This window comes from Suricata suricatta, chromosome 7, assembly GCF_006229205.1.
Source record: "Suricata suricatta isolate VVHF042 chromosome 7, meerkat_22Aug2017_6uvM2_HiC, whole genome shotgun sequence".
Lineage (NCBI taxonomy): Eukaryota > Metazoa > Chordata > Mammalia > Carnivora > Herpestidae > Suricata > Suricata suricatta.
The window spans coordinates 118,145,162-118,169,730 of NC_043706.1; the positions used below are offsets into that span (position 1 = coordinate 118,145,162).

The window sequence follows — 24,569 nt, forward strand, 5'->3', positions numbered from 1 at the left end:
GGCTTGCATTTCCAAGAGAAAGAAGATGTTACTAAGAAGTGAGGAAGTCTGGGAGCAGCAGAGAAGGTGGAACTCCAGATGAGTCAAAGAAGACAGACACCTTTCAGAGGCAAAGCAGAAAGGTAGGGATCCAAGTGAGAGGACCAGGAACAGTGTAGGCCCTTTTAGGGAATGATACAAATCATGACTGGGGGCTAGAGAAGACAGTTCATTTGGGGAAGTATAAAGAAGAGTCAAAGAGGTACTTGAAAAAGATCTTGAATTTGATCACTGGGCCTAGAAGAAAGTTCATTTTAGCATGGACCAATAACATTAGAAAGTTATTTGGCCTTGAATGCCAAAACAAAGTACTTTGTGAACAGTTGGCAGTCAGCATGTTTTTTTAGGTGAGCAGTATACATAAAGAAGTGTCAGTATACATTAGGACACTGTAATAGCAGAGGCTGGGAACAACACCAATGTCTACCAAATAAAATGTGGTTAAATAAACGATGGTAACTCCATATAATGGCATATAATACCACGGAACAAAGAATGAGGAAGTTCTTCGTGCAGTGGCAGGGAAAGAGCTCCAAGATATACTGTTAAGTGAAAAAAAAAAAAAAAAAGCAAAGAACATAATGGTGTTTAACCTATGCTCCTATCTACGTATAAAAGGGAGAAAAAGAAAATTCCAATTTGTACATTTATAAAATGTCTCTAGAGGAATATCCAAGAATCCAATCATACTTGTTGCCAATGAAGAGGGGAGCGGGCTGGGTGCAGGACAAAGATGAGAGAATGGCTTTTCACTATATATCCCGTTTCACTTTTTTTACTTTTTATTTTTTAATGTTTGTTTATTTTTGAGATAGAGAGAGACAAGCATGAGCAGGAGACAGACAGAGAGAGATGAGACACAGAATGCAAAGTAGGCTCCAACTTCTGAGCTGTCAGTACAGAGCCTGACACAGGGCTCAAACCATGGGATCATGACCTGAGGCAAAATCAGATCCTTAACTGACTGAGCCACCCAGGTGCCCCAAATCCTGCTGCACTTTTATATTTTTGTTATCAGGTGAACATATTACCCAAGAATGACAAATACATAAAAGATAAACCTTGTTAAAGTTTGAAAAAAATACTAATTATATGGTGGTATTGAGTATTGGAGGGGACATTTAGGTGGCATTGCAAAATGTACAGGGATGTCATAAAAAGGGCTCGGACAACAGTGGTGCCCGGGGGATGGAATCAAGAAACAGATGAGTGACACTGTGGAAGGTGGAGAGTGGCTCTTCCCACAGGTGATTCACAGGCAGTCAGTGCATCCCTCCCCCTCCACACACACGTATACACACAAACATACACATGTACACACAATGGTACATGAAAGGATAAACAGAAAATATTTTTTAAATGCTAGATAATCACAAAGCCAGGAACACAGTACGCAGAATTTCCCAAACTTGATTTATGGAGCATCTCATTAAAGTAGTAAACCACACTCTTTTGAACACAGCTCTCTTGTGATAGTGGTATCCCTTTCTCCTCCCTCCAAGTATCAAGGGAATGCCCCTCTCTTCATCCTCTATCACACAGCATCATCTGTACAAGTAAGAAACGTGCTCTCTTTGAAGCTGCCCTTGACTGCCTTCAACGACACCAATCTTCCCAACAGTAGATAAATGTCCCTATTTCTGCCACCATCACTCCTCATATAGACCTCTATGACAGCAATACATGTACTCATTGTAAATGTATTATTATGATTCTCCCATCCTGTATCATGAGCAAGCTGAATGTTTTGTTCATTTTTGTACACTACTACCTGCCTAGAAAATTGAATCGCATATAGTGCGTACTCAACAGAAGCATGAATAAGTTAATGAATGTATAAAATCCTGGGCTAATGAATCACAGTAAATTTGTAAGTCCTGGCTCCACTCCTGACTAGCCATATGTCATTGTTCCTCTAGTAACACACTAAGAGTTGGGTTGAGTGATTGCTGGTCTCTTCCAACTCTGTATTCTATCACTTGCTTTTGGCTTAAGGCCTTATCACAGTGAACATTATCCTTGTGCCATGGAAAGAGAGATGCCTTCTTGCCCAGCACAGGCACTACCCTCCTGCCTCTCTCTTCTGGTGCACCAGGCGCAGAAATGGAAGTAGTGAAGGGAGCAGTGGAGGCCACTGAGAAGGCTGAAGGCTCCCGCTGCTTGCTACTACAGAAAATAGGCTGCTACTGGCTTAGTGCTAACAAGCTACACCCTCCTGAAGAACTGCTCATTAGAATAACAGCCAACCCTCTTAAATGTCTTCTTTGCCTTCATTTCATTTTGCATTATAAAAAATTATGAAACTGTATTAAAATCATCCCCATGAAAAATCTCCCCATGAAATAATAAGTGTGTGCAATGCCAATTTTGAACCAAAGAGAGTACAGAGTGCCTTGATTTACAAATCAGTGGTCGGTTATCAAGTAAGCAAGGTGCTTGTGGGAATGTCCAGAGGTAGCACTTAGTATTAAAAGGGCGCAGGGTGTTTCTGGTTCACTACTAAACTGTTAAACTACTTTATAGGGTCATGTTTTCAAATAACTCTTGCCCTAACATTTACTGAGTGTGTAAGCTGGCTAAGTTGAGCGCTATTTAAAAGTGTTGTGCCGGTGCGGCTCAGTTAGTTAAACGTTGGCTCTTCATTTCGACTCAGATCATGATCTCACGCCCCAAGTCGAACTCTGTGCTGACAGCATGGAGCCTGCTTGGGATTCTCTCTCTCCCCCTCTCTATCTGCCTCTCCCTCGCTCATGCATGCATGCACGCACACTTTTGCTCTCAAAACAAATAAACATTTAAAAAATAAAGAAAAGCACTAAAAAGAGTTCAATAAAAATTCACTGTTTAAAAACATCATACAATCTACTGAATTCTTATTAACTATAGCTTATGTTTTGTAAAGGTTAAATGAATATAAATTGTTCCCTTGAAGGAGACAGAATTTACTCACAGTTTATGATGTAATATTAAATGAGGTTTCAACTCTGAAGAAAAAAGTACTACTTGTGCATTTTAACTCAATACAAATAAATAGCATACAAGATGTCACAAGGTATCTACCTACTCAGGCAGACAAGTGAATGTTTAAATCGTACTGAACCCACTGAAGGAGAAAAAAGGAGGAAAGGGCATAAATTTAAGACACAACTGCTATGTTTCACATCACTGCGTGGAAACTGCTCATCCAAAGTGCTTAGAAATAAAATAACCAAAAAAAACCCTTCAGGTCCTTCCCAATGAAACGTTTCGAGAATGCATTTACTTTCCCTACCACTTCATGCTTGTCTAAAGTCCTCAGGGGCCTTCTGGTTTGCACACCCCCTGGCTGTACCAGAAATGTCCTCAAATTATTTTTTTTTTCCATTTTCCAGTACCCTTTGATAACTAGATAGGGAATGAAGATGAAAGAGACAATCTAGTCTGGGTGTCTTTGCAAGGGAAGACGAAGGCAACTTTTGATGGCTACTTGAGCCCATACGACTTTGAAGAGGTCATTTTAAGGATAAATACATGGAGCATCTCCAAAACCGGAAAGTGTTTGTGCCTACAATTTAGGTAATCGCAGCCAGGGGAAGGAAGTGGGAACAGCTGGTGTGGGGGTGCCAAGTTCAATTGATTCAGGCTGGGAGAAGCAGAACTAGCAAAGCAGGATCTCAGCTTCCTGAAAAAAAAGGAGCAGGCTGGGAGTTCCTGGCCGGGAAAGAACCTGGCCCCAGCTGATGACCTCCGGGTCTTCTCTTCTGATCCCTCTTCCTGTCCAAGGGGAACTAGGCGAGGGTTCCACCCAAGCTGGGTAAAAGACAGCTATTTCGTACACTCCCTAGCTCCATCCTCTTACCTAAGTTCAATACTTCAAAACAAGACAAGAGTAGGAAATATCAAATGGGCTGTTGTGAACACCCTGAGTCTCCCCAAGAAGGCAGGATTCATCTTGACCCTTCAGCATGCTGCCAAAACAAAGTTGAGCCAGCTCAGGAAGAACACTCCAACACAGGTGCCACAGAACCAGCCCATGTTTAGAGTTAGGAAACTAATTACATTTGTGCTTTCATGTTATGCTTGCAAGGAAGCTTCATGTTACAAAAGTTCAGTACTCTAACAAGAATCCAGAAAATAGTATGTATAGGGCATATGAAATCTGTGTGCAGACTCAGAAGTATACATGATGATTCGTCAGACAAGATGGGATTTGCCCTGCTCTCACACTTACTGTGTGTGCCTCTACATCATTGTATCTCTCTGGGTTTACTTCTCATCTGTAAAGAAAGTATGTAGAAAGTCCCTAACTTGTCTATCTCGGATGGTGTTTCAAAAACAATTGAAATAAGCCCATAGAAGTATTTGAAGCATTTTAAAGACATATACACTTTGAGTAGTAATATTATCAAAGCAAACAACTCCAACTCAATTTCTATTTTACCAGATCTAGAGATATTTTATACCTTATTGTTTTGTGATTGGGGTGAGAACATATCCTTCTCTTGATATGAGCAGCTGTCAATTAAAACAACATGCGTCAAAAGTCAGGTTAAATTATAACACAGCTGGAAAGTAATCCTAAAAGAAATTTTGCCTCTCTTCTCCTTCCCTCTCAATGTTATTTTATGTGTAAATGGATATGCCTTTGTGGGAGAACTCGACTGTAAGTAGAGACGTCTTTCAATGTGGCTAGGATGTTGAGGAGTGACATTCTACACATACAGGATTTGACACAGCTTTTTAACACAAACTTCTCCTTATACTGTGTTCCTATTACAATTAACTTCCTCTTCTTTGACACCAGATGTTTCTCTCAGCAACACCTAACTGGAAGAAATTATTCAAATGCAGGTTATTTCTTTAAAAAAAAACAACTCTATTGTTATATAGCTACAGGCGTAATGAATTTCTATACAGTAAATTACATTTTTTTGCATAAATTTCAGTAAAACTTCAAGGATGCATTCTACAAAGACCTAAATAGAATAACAGGTTGGCATGCCACATAGATCAACTTGCACAGCAAGAATCATTTGTTTATAATGAACAAAAGGGAACAGAATTCAGGCAAGCCTTGCCCTGTTGGGGTGGGAGTCAGGAGGCTTTCAGACTCCTATCTTCAGTGGGCAGAAGTATTCCTTCTTGCTGTTTAATGTATTCAGACTCATGGGCCTATGATGAACGTCTCTACAAATGAAGAAAATATCTGGTGCCAACTCAGTGACATATTGACATCTTCCATAGTGTAGGACAGACTTCTTTCTCTCTTTGACAAAAACAGTAATTAGACACTAGAAATGGTGGGTGGGGGTGGGGAGGGTAATGGAGGAATTATAAAGGAAAGCAAAGGCATATTTATCCAGTATACAGATAATTCCTTAGTAGATGTAGGATTGCTAACTGACATGGAAGAAAACTGGCTTTTCCAGGCTCAGTTGGTTGAGCATCCGACTTCGGCTCAGGTCATGATCTCACAGTTGGTGGGTTTGGGCCCTGCGTCAGGTTCTGTGCTGACAGCTAGCTCAGAGCCTGGAGCCTGTCTTCCGATTCTGTCTTCCTCTCTCTCTGACCCTCCCTTCCTCATGCTGTCGCTCTCTCTCTCTCAAAAATAAATAAAACATTAAAAAAAATTTTTTTTACTGGATTTTCCAATCTCAGGCCCTTTCCCAAACTTCAGGGATAGATTCTACACCAGGGAAATCAACTCATGCTCAACAAATCATCTGTCTAGTGTGTCCATTCAAGATCTTCAGAAAAAACCTTGATAAAGCAGCGCTCACATGTACCACTCATCTGCTCCTCTCTTCAAGTTACCTGTTTCCCCTCCCAATTTGATGTGGAATGATTACAGCTCATATAAAAGGTAGACCGTTCGTATAAGTAAAATAGAGAACACGATGGTGTCCTCTCTCAAGAGAAAGAAAAATCTCTTCATGAAACAATACAAAGGTTTGTGACACTACGTTGAACCAGGGAGAGTACGGAGTGCAAGGGTTTACGAACCAATGGTCAGTTAAGAAGTAAGCAAGATATCTGTGGGGATGTCCAGGGGTAGCACTTAATAGTAAAAGGGCTCTGGGCCAGTGTTTCTGCTTCACCACTAAATTGTTAAACTACTTTAGAGGGTCATATTTTCAAATGACTCTTGCCCTAACATTTACTGAGTGTGTAGTTTATACTACTGGCTGTTAGGTGCTATTCAGAAGTGCTGAAAAGAACCCAATAAAAATTCACTGTTATACTAAAAAAAAAAAAAAAAAAGCCACTGGAAAAATACAAATTTTAATTTCATACAAAATTCAATCTGAAACTAAATTCCGGGGTGCCTGCATGGCTTAGTTGGTTAAGCATCCGGCTTCCAGCTTCGGCTCAGGTCATGATCTCACAGTTAGTGGGTTCGAGCCCCGCATCAGGCTCTGTGCTGACAGCTAGCTCAGAGCCTGGAGCCTGCTTCAGATTCTGTGTCTCCCTCTCTCTCTAACTCTTCCCTGCTCGCACTCTCTCAGTCTCTCAAAAGTTAAAAAAAAAAAAAAAAAGTAAAAAAAAAACCCCACTAAATTCCTCTTAGTAATTAAGTTTGGTAAGGGAGATAAAACTTTAAGGAGAGGAACTGGCTGTGTAAGAGGGTGAAAGACTCATAGGTTCAAGAACACTGAATCTGAGTAGATTCACCAGATATAAGTAAAAATTCAATTTAAGGTCAAGGTATTTGTACCAAAAATTACCATCATTTCTTCAACAACTTACTAGAAGTTGTCAGAATCACTGAAATTGACAGCAAGGACATTGCTGCTCTTTTCAAAACTATAACAATTTGAGGTACCTGGGTGGCTCAGTAGGTTGAGCATCCAACTTCGGCTCAGGTCATGATTGCACCATTCATGGGTTCAAGCCCTGCGTCAGGCTCTGTGCTGAACTCTTGCTCAGAGCCTGGAGCCTGCTTAAGATTCTGTGTCTCCCTCTCTTTCTCTGGCCCTCCCCTACTCATGCTCTATCTCAGTCTCTCAAAAATAAATAAATCTAAAAAATTTTTTTTAAACTACAACAATTTGTTTTGAGTGGAAATGAATAAGTATCAGAAAAACAGACTTAATATCCAGTTTCTCACAATAAGCTCTAAAGGAGATTGGGTCCCTCTACACCTGCAAGATAAAAGATCGTAAGTACTGTGGAGCTGTCTGAATGAGAAACTATGACAGTTGTCAACGTTCATCACGTTGTAGCATGTGTCAGAATTTCCTCCCTTTTCAAGGAGGAGTAATATTCCATTTTGTGTATATACCACATTTTATCCATTCATCTGTTAATGGACATTTAAGTTACTTCTACGTTTTGCCTACTGTGAATAATGCTGCGAGGGGCATGGGCAGACATCTCTATGAGATCTGCTTTCAGGTCTTTTGGATAATCTGTTCAGGAGTGAAACTGTTGGATCATATGGTAATTTGATTTTTATTTTTTATTTATTTTTTTTGAAGGTTTATTTATTTTTGAGAGTGACAGAGAGAGAGAGGAGAGGGAGACAGCACAAGTGGGGGAGGGGCAGAGAGAGAAGGAGACCCAGGATCTGAAGTGGGGGGAGGAGGGTGGGGAACCAACAGCAGAGAGCCCAATGTGGGGCTCGAACTCACCAACACTGTGAGATCATGGCCTGAGGTGAAGTCAGATGCTCAATCGACTGAGCCACCCAGGTGACCCTGGTAATTCTATTTTTAAGTTTCTGAAGAATGGTGTACTGTTAAAAATTGATGGTTCTTAAAGGGCTATGTTAGTGATGGTGTTACAGATTCCGGTTTGTGTAGCCAAGATTTCATGAGAGTCACATCCCAAGCTAGAACATACTAGATGCACTGAGACAGAGGCAGAGCTCCAGGCATCCTATGCTATATTCAGTGAGATAGTGAAGGAGTAGGCATGTGGATGGACTGCTGTAGAGAAGAGTCTATTAAGGAAAATCCCATCTGTACAACAACTTTTTAAGCAAGCATTAAAAAGAAAAATACAACTAAATTTCTTGAAAAGGGAATAATCTCACATAATCATTACTTTTCAACACAGGCTGTGTCACCACTAACTGATATGCATTTCAATCTCTAGAGAAACATTTATTCTATAATGGATAAAATGGGAATAAAGCCTATCTTAGTGCAGAAAGAAAGGTCCAAATGCATCTGAGCCTTTTTAGTCACACTTAGAACACAAGGGAAAGGAAATTAAAAAACTATTTGGGGATTTAAATGCCCAAAATATATGTAAATTACCTGGAAAGATACAGAAAAGAACAAAGTACTACTAACTTCTTCCTTAAAAAAAAAAAATAGGATTGTGAGATATCTCAACTATGAAAAAAGCATAGAAATCATGGCACATTCATGTATATACCACCTGGACTTAGAAATCTAAAATTTGAAGACCCTTGTCTTCTCCCCCCGCACCAGCTCTATTCTACTCTTATCTCCCAGAGAGATAACTTTTCGGAATTTGCTGTTTGTAATTCCCATGCACACATCTGTTCTTGAAAACACAAAGCACTGTGTTGCATGTGATTAGATTTTGTGTGGATGGTATCATACCACACACATGCTTCTGTAATTTGTTTTTTTCTGCCGACCCTGTTCCTGGGTCTAATGACACATCAGACTCTAGTTAACCCATTTTAAGTGCTCTAGAATATTCCACTAAATGACTCTACCAGAAGATATTTATTCATTCTTTTGTTGATAGGTATTTACCAATTCTTTGGGGCAGGGGTTATTACAAGCAATGTTGATACAACATTCTCGATTAGATCCCCTTCTGCATGCCACAGACTCTTCACAGTACACATCCAGAGATGCTGCCGACCTTAAGGGCTATGCTCATCTGATAATATCAAGTGTTGCCAAATTGCTCTTTGGAAGCAGATGCCAATATACCCTCCCACCAGCAGCACCGGTCTCCTACTCCTCGCAGCCTCATCAGGGGCATTGTAAGGGCTTCTAATTGTTGACTATCTGATGGTATGCAGTGGCATTTCCTTGTTTTGTTTTGCTTTGTTTTTATAAGCAGCATAGTTTAAAGTGAGTGGGGAGTGGCCTGAAGAGAGGAATGGGAGCTGAAGAAAGGAAAAGGGAAACAAATCTCAAGAATTAGAGCTGAGAGCTGTTGTTAGAAAGGAACTTCTGCTGATAGAAGAAATGGCTCATTAGAACAATTTCCACACTCTATACAACAGCCGTTCATTTCCTTCTAGTCCTTTCTGATGTCAGATGTGTTTCATGGGACTGTCACACCGCTCATTGGCTAGTCGTGTCCAGGCTTCCTCTCCCATTTGGTGAGAGACCCCAAGTGGATATAAGTCTGATAATTTCTGTAATGCATGAAATGAAGCTGAAAAGAACTGGTACAGCCATTTCTTATTTTTAAGCAAATGTTAAGTCTTAGCATAGAGTATCATTAGCACGCACCTAAGAAGTTATCGTGATATTTATTTAAAGAAAACAGTGGAGATTGTGATGTTAAAATGCTAAGAGAAACAACTATCAACTTCTCTTTTCTCAAAGTGCAATGATCTCTTTCTGAAAAAAGTTAAATATTTCATTCTTACTGCAGTAGGATAGAACGTATGATTTCAAACGGATACAAATCTTACTGCAAGTACATGATTTGATTAGATTCTAAATATCCTTTCATATGAAAACCCAGACACAGATTTCAAGTACTTTTATGGTTCCTACCAATTATTTTTAGGAGCCTAAACTTAAAATTTTTTCCTATGATTTTGTCCTGAAGATTTGTTGCCAAAGAGAAACTGCTCTCTTCAACAAAGAGCAGTAGATGAAAATAAAACTGGTACAGCTGCACTTTCTAGGTGTTCAAAGAATCACCCAGTGAAGCTAGATATGTGACAAGAATAGCATTCTCGTTTTGTCTGTGCCCTGTGAAAACAGGGAAAGGCTTCATTTTTATTTTATTTGGCTAATCTATACATAATATATTTTTATAATAACTCCTGTTCTGCCCTATTTCACCGAAGTTTTCTGTTGGCAGAAGGCAGTAATAACACCTATAATGAACTGCAATGGAAATTAATAAAATTACACACCACACACACACACACACACACACACACACACACACACACTTTTCTCAGTAGCAGAGGGCAGAAAAATTTCTAGAGCTCAGAGGAAATTGTTTCTGTCCCAGAGACCTTTGTCCTTTGCAACCAGAGATTTATTTGGATTAGGATCAAGCTAAATAAACAACAACAAAAAAAATGGCAAAAGCTTAAGCTAGTGGAAGGAGTTAGGAGGAAAGGATGACTGCTGCACAGAACACTGCAGGGGCAGACACAGCTGATGGGTTTTCTCAGTGAACACACTTAGCAGGAAAGCCGGCTAGCCTTCTGACTAGAAGAAATTGCAATAAAGTTCAGTGGTTAGGAGGGTGGGCTTTGGAGTCAGGAGGATGACTGAAATTATTTGAGCCTTGGTTTGCGATTCTATAAAATAATGATACAATAGCATATAATATACCCCACGGGGATGTTTTTAGAATTACATGTGAAAATGTATGTGGGTGAAACACAAAGTAAGTACTCAGTAACAGGCAGCTATTGGGTACAAGATAAATGAGTATATTTTAGATAGACCAGCCTTTTTAAAGGCCTATTGTATTCACGTACCAATAACACTTCTCAACAAAGCAATTAAATCAATTTATTTGTCCCATAAACATTTCTGATAAGATGAGCTTCAACTCTTTCTCTCACATGTAATTTTAATTCATTTTTTAAAATGTCCCCAGGAAAGAATAGTCATAAATTAAATCATAAAACAACCATAGGGCAAGAATAAAAGTAAGGTAAAGTGAAAAATGTCTAACACAACATTGCCTGTTTAGAATACTTAATGTAAATAAAATAAACTAATGCAATAAAAAGAATAAAATAATTTTATTCCTTTATTGACTGCTAATATGTTATAAATGGTTGCAAATCAAAATGTTTAAAATACACCATCACAAAACTTTATGATGCATTAACTAGAGGGGTAAATCTAAGGTGAAATAATGTAAGGGTAGGTTAAAGAATTGCTCCAGGTAAAAAACCAGATTCAGACAGAATGGGGCAAATCTCTTAGGACTATTTCAGAATATTCTGTAAAGAGAGAGCCCATCAATAGCCTAACAACGTCTGGCATTCAGTAAATGTCTATTTGCTAAATGAAACTACAGATTTTTCAAAAAAGCCGTACAGGCTTTAGTTATTCAGATAAAAGCAAAATACTACTTTTTTCCCATGGGTGTGGGGTTAAAGATCTTCATATAACAATCACTAAGCCATTGGAAATATGGCTCTGGGTTTTAGGGCTCCATGTCTTAAGATTGGCTTTGATTTGAAAACTGGAAGAGATAGATGATAAAAAGTTGCATAAAGCTAGCTGAAAGTTTCACAAAGGAAATGGATGATATCAGACTCAGCATGCATTTCACTGAATCGTTACATGCTTTTCAAAGAATCACACAGTGCAAAATCACTTGGCCTTGCAAAAGCATTTTAGACAATCTTTTTGGATGGAAGAAATATCATTATGACCTCATAATGGAGACTATGACATGGGACATGCTGAGTTTTGTAGACAAATATAGTAGGTTTTTATTTTTCCTTTCCCTAAGTTATTAAGTTGCTGAAATCATCTCCTGGTGAAGAGGATGGCAGTTTTCCGGTGCTATTCAGAGAGAGAATTTCTCTTCAGAGTACTTTCAGTAGGAAGCGTAGTTCTAGGTGAAGACAGGTGCGTCCAGTGAAACCCCCAATGGTGACACAGCACAAGGCCTGACCATATTTCATGCAATCTCCATTTCCTTCTCCGGTGGACACAGAGAACTTCCTAGGAATGTAGTTCTCCCCAGATGCAGCTCTAACTGAAGTTCAGAACTCAACATGGAATTTTTCTACCTGTATGTCACTGAACCTCTGCATCGAATTCTAGATAAACCTCACAACTTCAATAGTAACTACCATGAAACTACTGGACTGACAAAAACAACCTTTCACAAACACAAGCTGCTTAAAGAGTCTTGGATGTCAGAGAGACCGAAGAGGTATCCCTAAAACTCTAGTGCCTATAGTCAACATGGAGTAAACAAGTCAGGTACCTTCAGCGACTGCAGAGAGTATGAATTATTATCACAGTAGAGGATGATGTTGTTGGCCATGCTGAAACTTTCTCTGACCCCAAGGTGGTAAAATAACGATGGCTGTCGGAAGGCGTCGCTCATCTCCACCACGGCGATATCTGCAAACACAAAACAAAGCCCCCCCAAAGATGACACCTAAATAATGCCCAGTAAGCACAGCTTTTCAACAACTTAGTATTCAAAGAGGAAATGAGGAGATGAGAGGGATTTTCCCTCCTCACTTACCACTGAATTTTGAATTTGTAGTTCTACCTGGAAGTGGTTTTAAAAAATGCAGCAAACCCACATTATTTTTAAACATGAAGGGGATTGTATAATTACTGGAAACCAAACAGAGTCTGCAATGGCGGGCTGCTGGGGCTAATGTTCTCTGTGAAATTCAACACTGAAACAAGTGAACTCAGGTTCCAGAAGCAAATCCACAGGAAACTGCTATAAGTGATGAATGTAAAATGAGATTTTAAAAAAGCAAATAAGCAAGGGGCACCTGGGTGGCTCAGTAGGTTAAGCCTTGGACTCCTGATTTCAGCTCAGATCATGATCTCACTGTTTGTGAGATCGAACCCCACATCTGGCTTTGTGCTGACAGTGCAGAGCCTGCTTAAGATTCTCTTTCTCCCTGTGCCTGGCTTGCACATGCACGTGCTTGCTCTCTCTCTCTTAAAATAAATAAACATTTAAAAAAATCAAATAGGTAAGATTGTGAATTAATCCAGAGCTGTATTTTGTAACTAATTAATTATTTATTGTTATCAATACCCAGCAAGTCCTCAGCAAGTATACCCAAATGAAAAAAGAAAGCAAACATACAGAAAATTATGACTAAGGAGGATAATGTAACCCTACAGATACAAATTCTACCAAAGCTCAGAGAAGACTAAAACCAAGGTAAGTACAAACCTGACATCAAAATTTGACAATAATGTCCAAAAAGTGAAATATAGGTTAGTCTCAAGCTCATTTTGTATATGGACAAAAATATGAAAAAAAAAATGAAGAAAATGCACCAAGCATTACACTTTAAGAAAACTAGGTCATGGGTTTAAAATTTATTTTGGGCGTGCAAGGATGGCTCAATGGAAGAAGAAAATCATCAGCATCTCCACAGATGCTCCAAGTGCATAATTAAACCCAAAACCCATTTCTCATTAAAAATAATTGCAAACCAAAAATAGAAAAGCTCTCCTTTAACATGGAAATGATACACATTCATAAGTGCCAACTTTGTGTTTATAGGTAATCCCATGAAAATCAGAAAAAAAGACAAGGTAGTCAATTATTACCACTCCTAGTTGGCTTTCTGAAAATCCCAGATAATGATGTAAGATTTCACAAAGTAAAGAGATATAATAGTATAAAATAAAATATACAATTATCATTACTTAGAGATTTTGGGCTATCAACCCCCAAAAAATCCCAATAGAATCAACTAAAGAACTATTATAAGATGTAAATTATTTTAGTAAGGTGTTAAGATGCAAAACATTATGGAAATCAAGAGCTCCCTTTGTAACCATAACTAGTAGTATTTGGAAAATATAATGGTGAAACAAATTCTAATCACAATTAAAATGAAACTGTTAACATACCTTGCAACAAACTTAAACAAATTTAACAGATGATGCTAATTTGTTAAAAATATTTGCAATATGTGACAGATGAATGGTTAATATTATTATAAATCATCTCTGTTCAATTTAGAACAAATAAGCAATCATAAAGACTTTACAATAGAAAATTAGGCTCTGGACATAGGCAAATTCACAGAAGAATAACTAAAATGGCAAATAAATACACAAAAAATATTCTATATCTCACTATGAATAAGTGCACATTAAGCAAACCATTAAATGCCACTTTTTTTTGTCTAACAAGTGGTCAAAAATACTAAAGAGTGCCAACGAAGATGCAGAGAAATGATACTCATATGCCAAGGAGAGGTTTAAACTTCCCAGGAGACTTAAATACTTAAAATTATTTACACTTTTTGATCTAATACCTCCATTCCTAAGAATTTATGTCAAGAAAATTCCTATGGCAGGTTTACTTGTAAGGACGTCCACTGAATTATATTTTTTTGCAATAAAAATAGAAAATACCATTAATAGGAAAGAAAGTAGGTAAGTAGACACATAGATTCAAATAGTGGCTTATTATGCAACCATTGAAAGCTATTTATTTTTATTTTTTTACATTTATTTATTATTGAGAGACAGAGAGAGACAGAGCACGAACAGGGGAAGGGCAGAGAGAGAAGGGGACACAGAATCCGAAGCAGGCTCTAGGCTCTGAACTATCTATCAGCACAGAGCCTGACGTGGGGCCCGAACCCACGAACCGTGAGATCGCGACCTGAGCTGAAGTCGGTGGCTCAACCAACTGAGCCACCCAGGCACCCCTGAAAGCTATATTTTTTAATCACTATATTGTACACTTGAAACTAATGTAACACCATGTTAACTACACTGGAATTAAAATAAAAACCTAATTAAAAAAACAATACTGTAGAAGAATAGTTAGCAACAGAGGTAAGCTCAAGCGATAGTAAGTAAAAAAAAGTATTAAGTATAATACATTATAATGTATATATTATATGTGAATACATGTATGTGAATACAAAATGTCTGGAAAGTTGTACCCCAAAATGTAAACCATAATAGCTGTGTATTGCAACTGTGCATTATTTTTTTCTTCTGTATTCCTTCTCTATATTTTTTACAATTTTTCTTACAAACGTTGATGACTTTTAAAATTTAAAAACCCACCAAAATATAAGAAAAACAACACTGAAAACCTGTGTGACTGAATGTAAAACAACCGCAGCACAAAAAAATAATGCAGACTCTTAAGCTGTTTGATGTAATCGGCCTTGTCTAATGAACGTGAGGTTAGAATTCACATTCTGTGAAGGAGAAATAAATCAGATCAAACGGAGACTTAAGGCCCAGAGGATTTAGGGAGGTTATCAAAGAGGCAGCCAGGTCAAACGGGCTTCAAAAGATTTTTTTTCAAGGCCAAAATGACTTATGGACTCTTTAATATAAATAAAGAGTTTTCTTTCGGGGTCCTTCACATTTCTACATCAAAAATCAACACATGAGAAAATGAGTCACTGCATCCCACCTACACACCCCATCTGCCTCCTGCACCCACACCGTGTCCTCCTCCCACAGATACCAGCCACTCGCAGTCAGTCACAGGGCTTTCAAATGAAGAGACAGTATAACATGGGTTAGAAAGAAACTGAACGAAACAGTGGCTGATGCAAAATAGGTGAGGGACATGTAAAGAAAAATACTAGCTAAGTGAAAGCAGTCGTAAGAAGGGAGATGGGTTATTTCCAGAGAACTGACTCCTGGGATTGGATGCATTTAAATAAAATGAAAACACTGCAGAAGGCTTTTAGATTAAGAGTGAAACTAGATATTCAAAATATATGGTACAAGCAAAATGGGACATACTCATCAGGGCTGAATGTCTAAGCAAGAACAGACACCTTTTTTGGATGCTGTATAGAACATTAAAAATGCTTGTGTGTATAATATTAATACACTCAATATGGTACAACTCAGAAAAAGACGGACCTTTTTCTACCTCAGGTCCAGATGACAATTTATTATATTCTTTTCTAAATTTATTTTTTAATTTCCATGGAGTAAAATGTATTCTTCCTTCTCTGGTGAAATCATCAGAGCCTGTGACCCATGTTCTTAAATTGTTGAATTTGTGTTCTTATTGTTGAGGTTTGTGGGTTCTTTATATTATCTGGATATTTTTCCTTTGTCAGATAATGTGATTTGCAAATATTTTCTCCCAGTTTGTGACTTGTCTTTCCTGTCTGTTGACAGTATTTTTAGAAGAGCAGAAATTTCTAACTTTAAGTTCAATTTATCAATTTTTTCTTTTATGGATTGTGCTTTAGGTGTGGTATCTTGCCTAACCCAAGGTCACAAAAGTTTTCTTCCATGTTTTCATCTAGAAATTTTATAGCTTCACATTTACATTTTGGTCTATGATCCATGTTAAATTAATTTTTGTAAATGATGCAGGATATGGGTCAAGGTTCACGTTTGTTGTAAAGACTCTCCTTTCTCTGTTGAATTGCCTCTGCTTCTCTGTCAAACACTAATTGGCCACACATTTGTGTGGGTCTGTTGAGTTTTCTGTTTTGGTAACTGTGGCTCTATGTTAGGTATTGAAATCAAGCACTGTGAGTGCTATGGTAGGTACTGAAATCAAGCACTGTGAGTCTTCCAACTCTATTCTTCTGTTTTCAAAACTGTTTTAGCTAATTTGGTTGTTCTATTTGCTTTCCTGTGTAAATTTCCTGTGTAACTGGTAGCTGAGAGCTATCAGTTGGTAACTACAAAAAAAAAAAGTCCTCCTGGGATTTTGACTGATATTGTGTTGAATCTATAGGCCATTTTGGGGGAAAGTGACATACATCAGGTCCTTCCATGCATCAATATAGTATATAGCATATCTCTCCATTTATTTAGGTCTTCTTTGATTTCTTTCCTAAGTATTTTCTAATTTTCTTTTTTCTTAGTTTTTTAAAATATAATTTATTATCAAGTTGGCTAACATATGGTGTATACAGCTCTTGATTTGGGGGGTAGATTCCTATGATTCATCGCTTACATACAACATCCAGTGCTCATCCTAACAAGTGCCCTCCTCAATGTCCAACAATAGACAGTTCCTGCATGTATTTTGTTAGATTTATACCTTAGTGTTTCGGTTTTTTAGTGCTATTATAGATGGTATTCTTTCAAATTTCAAATCCCAGCTGTTCATTGCTAGTATGTAAAAATGCAGTTGATTTTGTATATTGACCTCCTATCCTGAGACTTTGCTAAACTCACTTATTAGTTCTAGGAGCTTTTTTTTATTTGCACATGTTCTGGGATTTTCTACATGAATAATCATGTCATTTGCAACTCAATCTTCATAATACCCCTTTTTGGTAGGTAATATTATTATTACTTTAGGACACTGAGGCAGAGAATGTATAACTACTCTGCCCATAATCAGCTAGGACATGACGGTACCCCTTCCATCCTTGGAAGGATTCAAACTCAAGCAGTCTAGGGGATGCCTGGGCGGCTCAGTTGGTTGAGTAACCAACTCCTGACTTCAGCTCAGGTCATGATCTCAGTCATGAGATCAAGTCCCACGTTGGACTCTGTACTGAGTGTGGAGCCTGCTTGAGATTCTCTCTCTCTCACTGCCCCGCCTTACTCACACTCTCTCTAAAATAAAATTAAAAACAAACAACAGGCAATCTAGCTGGAGAGTTCATGCTCTTAATTCTTCACTGAGCCACACCCCACTCTTACAGGTTATAGAGGTTCTTAAGATCAGAACATAAATTTAGAAAGGCAAAAAAGATTTGAGGACCAAAGCATGTATTCCTGTCACATGTTTCATGATCAAATGCACTTAATAATTTTCTATTCAGCTTTTGTGGTAATATTGTGAGTAAAACTGCTATACTTAAAAACTAAAGTTTACATACTTAAAAATTAAGTCTGTTTAAAAATAGACACAAAAGTACAAAAATCTTTCATTTTTACCTAAAGTGCCATTTCTTTCCTTTCCTCCAATTGTGTTAATGTTAAATGGAGCACAAAATTAGATTTACCAGGGGTTTACTAAAGCATAATAAATTTTTAGGGCAATAACATAAAAACAGTTGTGCCTAATTGCATTTTGGTCATTAAATGGAAGTGGCTCATGGTCTGTGTTTCTTTTTTTCTATTTAATTTTTCCTTCATAATACCCTATCTGTTAAATATCTCACATGAGCTTCTGTTGCTTGTAAAAAGCAGAGCTGAAGCAAAACATTAATGTTCAGTTACTTTTCATCTATTCAATGTTTTCCCTCAGCATTAGATCACTGATGACAAGACAAGAGCCCAGTAGTGATTTGGCTTGTAGTCTAGTCTACAAAATACTCCAGAACTCCATTATCAATGGAAACTTCCCAAGTTATCACACAGAACTACCCATTCAGTCATGATGGGTTCAGTCAAGATAACCCACTAGAGCCAATTTAATTCTACAAACGTACTGAGCACTTATTATATAAGAGGTTTTGTTATTTCCTGTTGTGAAAGTTAAAGGAAAAGATTAACTAGACATGATTTTTGTCATCTTTTGTGGGCAGAAACATGAGTTGGCAGATACCAACCCAGGGCAGAATGTGGCCGGTGCTGGTTAAGCACAAATGGTGACATTCAGAGGTCAGAAAGGCCAGCCCTGGTGGAAGGGATGACGGAAGCAGATGTGAATGAGGCATCAGCAGGCAGTGGAGTTGGGGTGGAACACCTCAAAGAGCAGACTAAAAAAAACAGAAGCCTTGCACATCAAAAGCACCATAGAAAAAGGAAAGGCACAAGGTGCCTGGGGCTTGGTCAGAGCAATGAAGCAAACCTCAGTAGGAAACAAAGTCAATTCCCAATGAAATTCTCAATGGGAGAACCAATAGAGATCCCTAAAGAGCACACACTAACCCCCAAATGCCCACACCATCTTAGATTCTTAAAGGAATTCTTGCATTCCATTGATTTTTCTATATTATGAATAAATTTGTTGTTATTTACAACAAATCTACTCTATGTAAATTATTAAAATGTTACTCCTGACCGCGTAGTGTCCTGATAGAGTCTCCTAGAGACTCTGAGTCAGTTTACTAAAGTTTGACAGATATGCAATGTTGAAACACTGCAAACCTTCCATTACAGAGGTAAAATTGTTGAGATTTTCATGAAGGACAGAAGAATAATCTACCATCATTGCTGTCTTGAATTGGTCATGATTTGGCAATTCCTGCTATGAATTACTATTTATGTAGCTTCATCAGTATCATTTTATTTTCCTGTATGTTATTTAGTTAACCCTATCATGTATAAGGATACATATTTGTGTCAACAAGAAACATTCTGTCCCATAATTTCCTCATCACTAAACTCCAATAAATGTATGCACAATGATTCAAACATGAATCATTCTTATATTGCTAAAGCAAATGTATACATAATGTCCCCACCCCAGCCTTAATTTGCTTGTTTAATTCTTGTTTGATTATTACACTGGGAAGTTGATTTTCTTTTGAACCTGGAAAGTGAGAACTAGGAGCAGGTGATCAGAGACGATCAACCTCCGGAAGTTGGATGTTAAAAATGTTGAGAACCGTGGCATCTACAGAAGGAAATGTGGAGGAAAAGGGAGAAGCCTAGGGAAGGAAAGGGACAAAAGGGAAAGAAAAAGGGGGAAGAATGGGGAGGAGAGAAGGAAGGAGCAAAGGAGGAAGCAGAACCAAACAAGACTGGTATAAAAACCAGTGTCCCCTTGCCCAGACAGTAGCTGAAAGAGGCCGTTCCCGATGCTATAGCTTTAGAGAACGTGAGGGGGAAATTAGCACACACCCATAATGGGTGCCCATCCCAGAGTGAAAGGACCCAGAACCACAGCTCTCTGCCAAGAAATGCAAACCACAGGGTGAAAAGCTGGCAGGGGAACCTTCTCCGCATCTCCAGGGGCCTTGAGAGAAGGGATGAGCAGGTTGATGACAGACAAGCCATTTCATGGCTTCCAGTGTTTGAATCCTAACTAAGTTTCTGGATGGATGGCCTTGGACACTACCTTAAATTCACTGAGCTTTGGTTGCCTTAACCATAAATCAAGAAAAACACAGGTATTTACTCACAAAGCTGTTAGGATTACATGTGCATGAGGCATAGCAAACTCAATATATGATTATTATAAGGAGCCATCATAAGAAATGTTAATAGAAAGCCCTTTGAACAATTTATCATAAAAATGTTACCAAAGACAATGCTAAAATATGTCATGCCTCTGATGAAACCTCGTATGAACAATTACTCATAGAAATGAGGTTGAAATCAAATTATGAAAACACACAAAGCCCACACAAGGAATTTTGACTTGATTCCATAATCAATGGTGATTGATCCTTCCATATCTATGGGTTCTGAGAAGGGCGATGTCAGATCAAAGTTTGGGAAGATAAAACCACATTTTGTGGATGGATGACAGACAAAAAACAGACTGGAAGCTGGGAGATGGGTTAGGAATCATTCAAAGGAGAGTGTGCTCCTAAACTAATACAGAGGCAACATGGGAGGGAGTTCAAGAGGCTTTAGGGATTTGGTGCATGTAGGATAAAGAAAGAATTAAAGATGACTCTATTTCAAACCTGAATGGTTAACATTTATGGCTTGCCATTAACACAAGTGACATAAGAAAATATGTTTTTTGGTAGAACTTTATTTTGGATTGAGATACTTTAAATTGTGTGTGTGTGTGTGTGTGTGTGTGTCCGACAGCTGTCATTCTGAATTGCAGCAGATATCAGAATCCGATATCCAGACTTCAGCTATATTCAAGACAGTATGGTACTGGCACAAAAACAGACACATAGATCAGTGGGACAGGACAGAAAACCCAGGAATGGACCCACAACTATGGTTAACTAATCTTTGGCAGAGCAGGAAAGACTATCCAATGGAAGAAAACCAGTCTCTTCAATAAACAATGCTGGGAAAACTGGACAGCAACATGCAGAAGAATGAAACTGTACAACTTTCTTACACCAGACACAAAAATAAATTCAAAACAGATAAAAGACCTGAATTTGAGATAGAAAACCATAAAAATCCTGGAGAATACAAGCAGGCACCTCTTTGACTTCAGCCATAGCAACTTCTTACTAAGCACATCACCAGAGACAAGGGAAACAAAAGCAAAAATGAACTATGGGGACTTCATCAAGATAAAAAGCTTCTGCACAGCAAAGAAAACAATCGACAGAACTAAAGGCAGCCTATGAAATGGGAGAAGATATTTGCAAATGACATGTCTGACAAAGGATTTAGTATCCAAAATCTATAAAGGACCTACATAACTCAACACCCAAAAAACCAAAGAATCAAAACAGATTTAAGAGTCACGGTGATGTAATAGTTGAAGTGGCAGGTGGAGATGAGATTGAACAACTTAGACAATATAGAGAAAAATGAAAACGCATCTATGATTGAGGAAATCCCTTCTTCATCAAATACCCAACAGAAACATAGTTCATCAAAATGCATGTGTAATAAATGTTCATAACAGCACTATTTGTAAACCATCAACAGAAGAAATAAAGTGTGCTATACAGAGACAATGGATACCACATAGCAATGAATTTTTTAAAATCTACAACTACATGTGACAATATGAATGAATCTCACAGACTGTTAAATGAATCTAGATACAAAAGAATAGGCATTTTATGATTTTGTTTCTATGATGCTCAAAAATTTGATATTAAAAGTAAAAAACTAGAGGATACTTCGGTGGAGGACAGTGGCTGAGAGGGGACTCGGGGAGTCCCCTCTGGAGGGCTGGGAAGGTTCTGCCTCTTGTTCTGGGTATTCAGGCATGTTTACTTTGTGAAAATCAATTCACCTCTGGTTAATAATTTTGCCAAGAATAGTAAAAGAGGACTGTATTTAGTTTGCTGTAGTCAGTATAACAAAGTACCACAAACTTAGTCCCTTAAAACAACCCTGTTATTCTTTCACTATTTTTTAATGTTTATTCATTTTGAGGGGCAAGGGGCAGAGAGAGAGGGGACAGAGGATCTGAAGCAGGCTCTGTGCCGACAGCAAAGAGCCCGATGTGAAGCTTGAACTCACGAAGAGCCCAATGTGGGGCTTGAATTCAAGTCACATGAGATGATGATCTGAACTAAAGTCAGACACTTAACCGACTGAGCCACCCAAGTACCCCTCACAGTTTTTTTTTTAAAGTTTATTTATTTATCTTGAAAGAGACAGAGAGCAGGAGAGGGGTAGAGAGAGAGAAAGAGAGAGAACCCTGAGCAGGCTCCATGCTGTCAGTGTGGAGCTGGATATGGGGCTCGAACTCATGAACTGCAAGATCATGACCTGAGCCGAAATCATGAGTCTGAAGCTTAACTGACTGAGCCAGCCAGGCGCTCCTCTTTAATAGTTTTAGAGGCTGGACATCCAAAATCAAAGTGTCAGCACAGCCAAGACCATGCTATTACCAGAGGCTCTAGAGGGGAATCTATTCTTTGCTTCTCCTATAATCGAGCAGTTTTTGACATCCCTTGGCCTGCCCTGTGTGTGCCTGTGGTGTCAAACTGCCCTTTGCTTCTCTCTTAGAAAGATGCTTGTGATGGCAGTTAGGGCTCATGCCAGGAATCTGAGATCATCTCCTTATTAAGCCCCTTAATTCAATCATATCTGCAAAGACCCTTTTTCCAAATAAGGTAGCATTCAAGGATCCCAGGGTTCGAGCATAGACATTGGAGCACAGGCGTAAGGATCAGTTTTCAGCCACCACTCACCATTTAGAAGGTGAGCACAGCAGAACTCAAAGTACTGACTAAGAGGTGAAAGAATGGAGGTAATGAGCACAGACAACTCCCCTGATGTTACAAATTTCTATATCGCCATTGAAACTATGTTTCTCTCTGAAATTATTATATTCCCTAAAGGTATTCTGGGTTTAAGAATCCATAATCATAAATTTCAATCTCTATAAACTCATTTTATGTAATAAATTTCAGTACTTAAGTAATCAATCTATTTTCGTCGGATGCTGAGAAAGCTATTCATAAAATTTTGAACAGGCTATGTTAGCATTTACTATAGTTTTATTGTGGTTAAAGTGCACGCCATTGGGGGGCAGGGTGTCTCTCACATTTAATTTTAATTAAATCAGCAAAGCTGTCTGCCTTCACGCCTCAGTGAAACTCCTGATGCACAGCAGAGCTCTCTGTAGAAGAATCTAACACAAGAGTCCTCCTCACCAGTAGGAACCAATAACCGGCCTCATTCAATTGGCACTGATATTAAGTTCTGTAAGGTTACAAGAGTTGACGTGAGATCATTTTTGAAGAAAATCTGATTGTTCCTCATGGATGGGCATCCCGTTTTATACATTTACAACTCATCTACACAGGGACAGCAGGAAGTGGCCAGCCAGTCCTGGAACATTATCTGATGATGCTCCCTAGCAAAAAAGGCCATGGCAATTTCATTCACGTTTGAGGTTGTTCTGATTGAGATTTTCACCCTCTGTAGGGAAACAGCTGCAATGTATACGCGTTATAGCTACATAAACAATAAAAGTTACTAAAACAGTGTAGCACAGGAATATAATCAACAAAAATTCAGATAATGGACAATTCTACAGGAAAAATGACAAGGTTTCCTCAAAGAAACATTAGAGGGAGCAGGAGAAAAATGGAGAGAGATATTAGATAGTAAAGACTTTAGGGACACCATCATTACCATGTGTTTTACCTTACTTGGACTCTGACTAAACAAACTTTAAAAAATATGACATGCATGAGAAAATTTGACAACTGGCAAGATTTTTAAATTAATTTATATATTTTTTTAAATGTTTCTTTTTTTACTTTAAGAGGCGGGGGCACATGTGCACACAGGGGAGGGGCAGAGAGAGAGAGAGAGAGAGAGAGAGAGAGAGAGAGAGAGAGAATCCCAAGCAGGCTCTACACTCAGCACAGAGACATGGGGCCTGGTGCAGGGCTTGTTCCCCGACTCGTGGATCACGACCTGAGCCAAAAACAAAGTTGGATGCTTAGCCTACTCAGCCACCTACATGCCCCAATAACTGACTAGGCTTTTGATGATACTAAGAAATAACTTTAAATGTGATAAGAGACTGTGGTAGGAGCCCTTGCAGTTTAGAGGTTTTAAATAGTGAAATGTTAGTGTGTGGTTCCATGTAATATATGTATTCTTTATCAGAGAATGTTATTCCTCATGCAATAAGCGACTGAATTGCAAGCAATAATCACTAAACTTGTTCCTGCTGCAGGAAGAATTTAGGTAGTAAAATGAAAGGAACCCAGCTCGCACCCTACTTTCTTGGCAGAAATACTTATTCCCCCTGATGAACAGGCCAGTTTGAAGAGGCTTTTTTTTTCCTTCTTGCATTTACAGCTGTCATCTCTTGTACTCATAAACCCAGTTGGATCTAAGAAGTGTGAGTGAGCGCCCGGGAGCTCTGCTGTGCTCCGGGATTCTTAAAGTGGCAACAGGTAGAAACCTCCCATGCAGAATTCGCCAACATCTCTAAAAGATGTTACACTTTTCTGTTCTCTGTAGTCTGGCAAAGTCACTTGCAACACCTAATAAATAATCTGCGTCTAGTTAAAATGTGGACTCTTTTTGTTCAAATTTCTATATCTTCTTCAAAGAGTATCTATAATTCAGCATATAGAGTATCTATAATTTACAGCAGATGTGTAAATATGATTCTGCCAGTGCTGATGTCACTCCACAGCTCATGTGCTGACAATGCAT

The 24,569-nt window shown here is 38.5% G+C and overlaps 1 protein-coding gene across 1 annotated transcript in view; it reads right to left on the bottom strand.

Annotated features, from left to right (window-relative positions):
- MAP3K5 (mitogen-activated protein kinase kinase kinase 5) overlaps window positions 1–24,569 on the bottom strand; it is a 199,501-nt gene that overhangs the window by 121,994 nt on the left and 52,938 nt on the right. Inside the window, exon 3 of the mRNA XM_029943234.1 lies at window positions 12,157–12,296. Within this exon, the coding sequence (XP_029799094.1) occupies window positions 12,157–12,296 (140 nt within the window). The remainder of the gene's footprint in view (window positions 1–12,156; window positions 12,297–24,569) is intronic.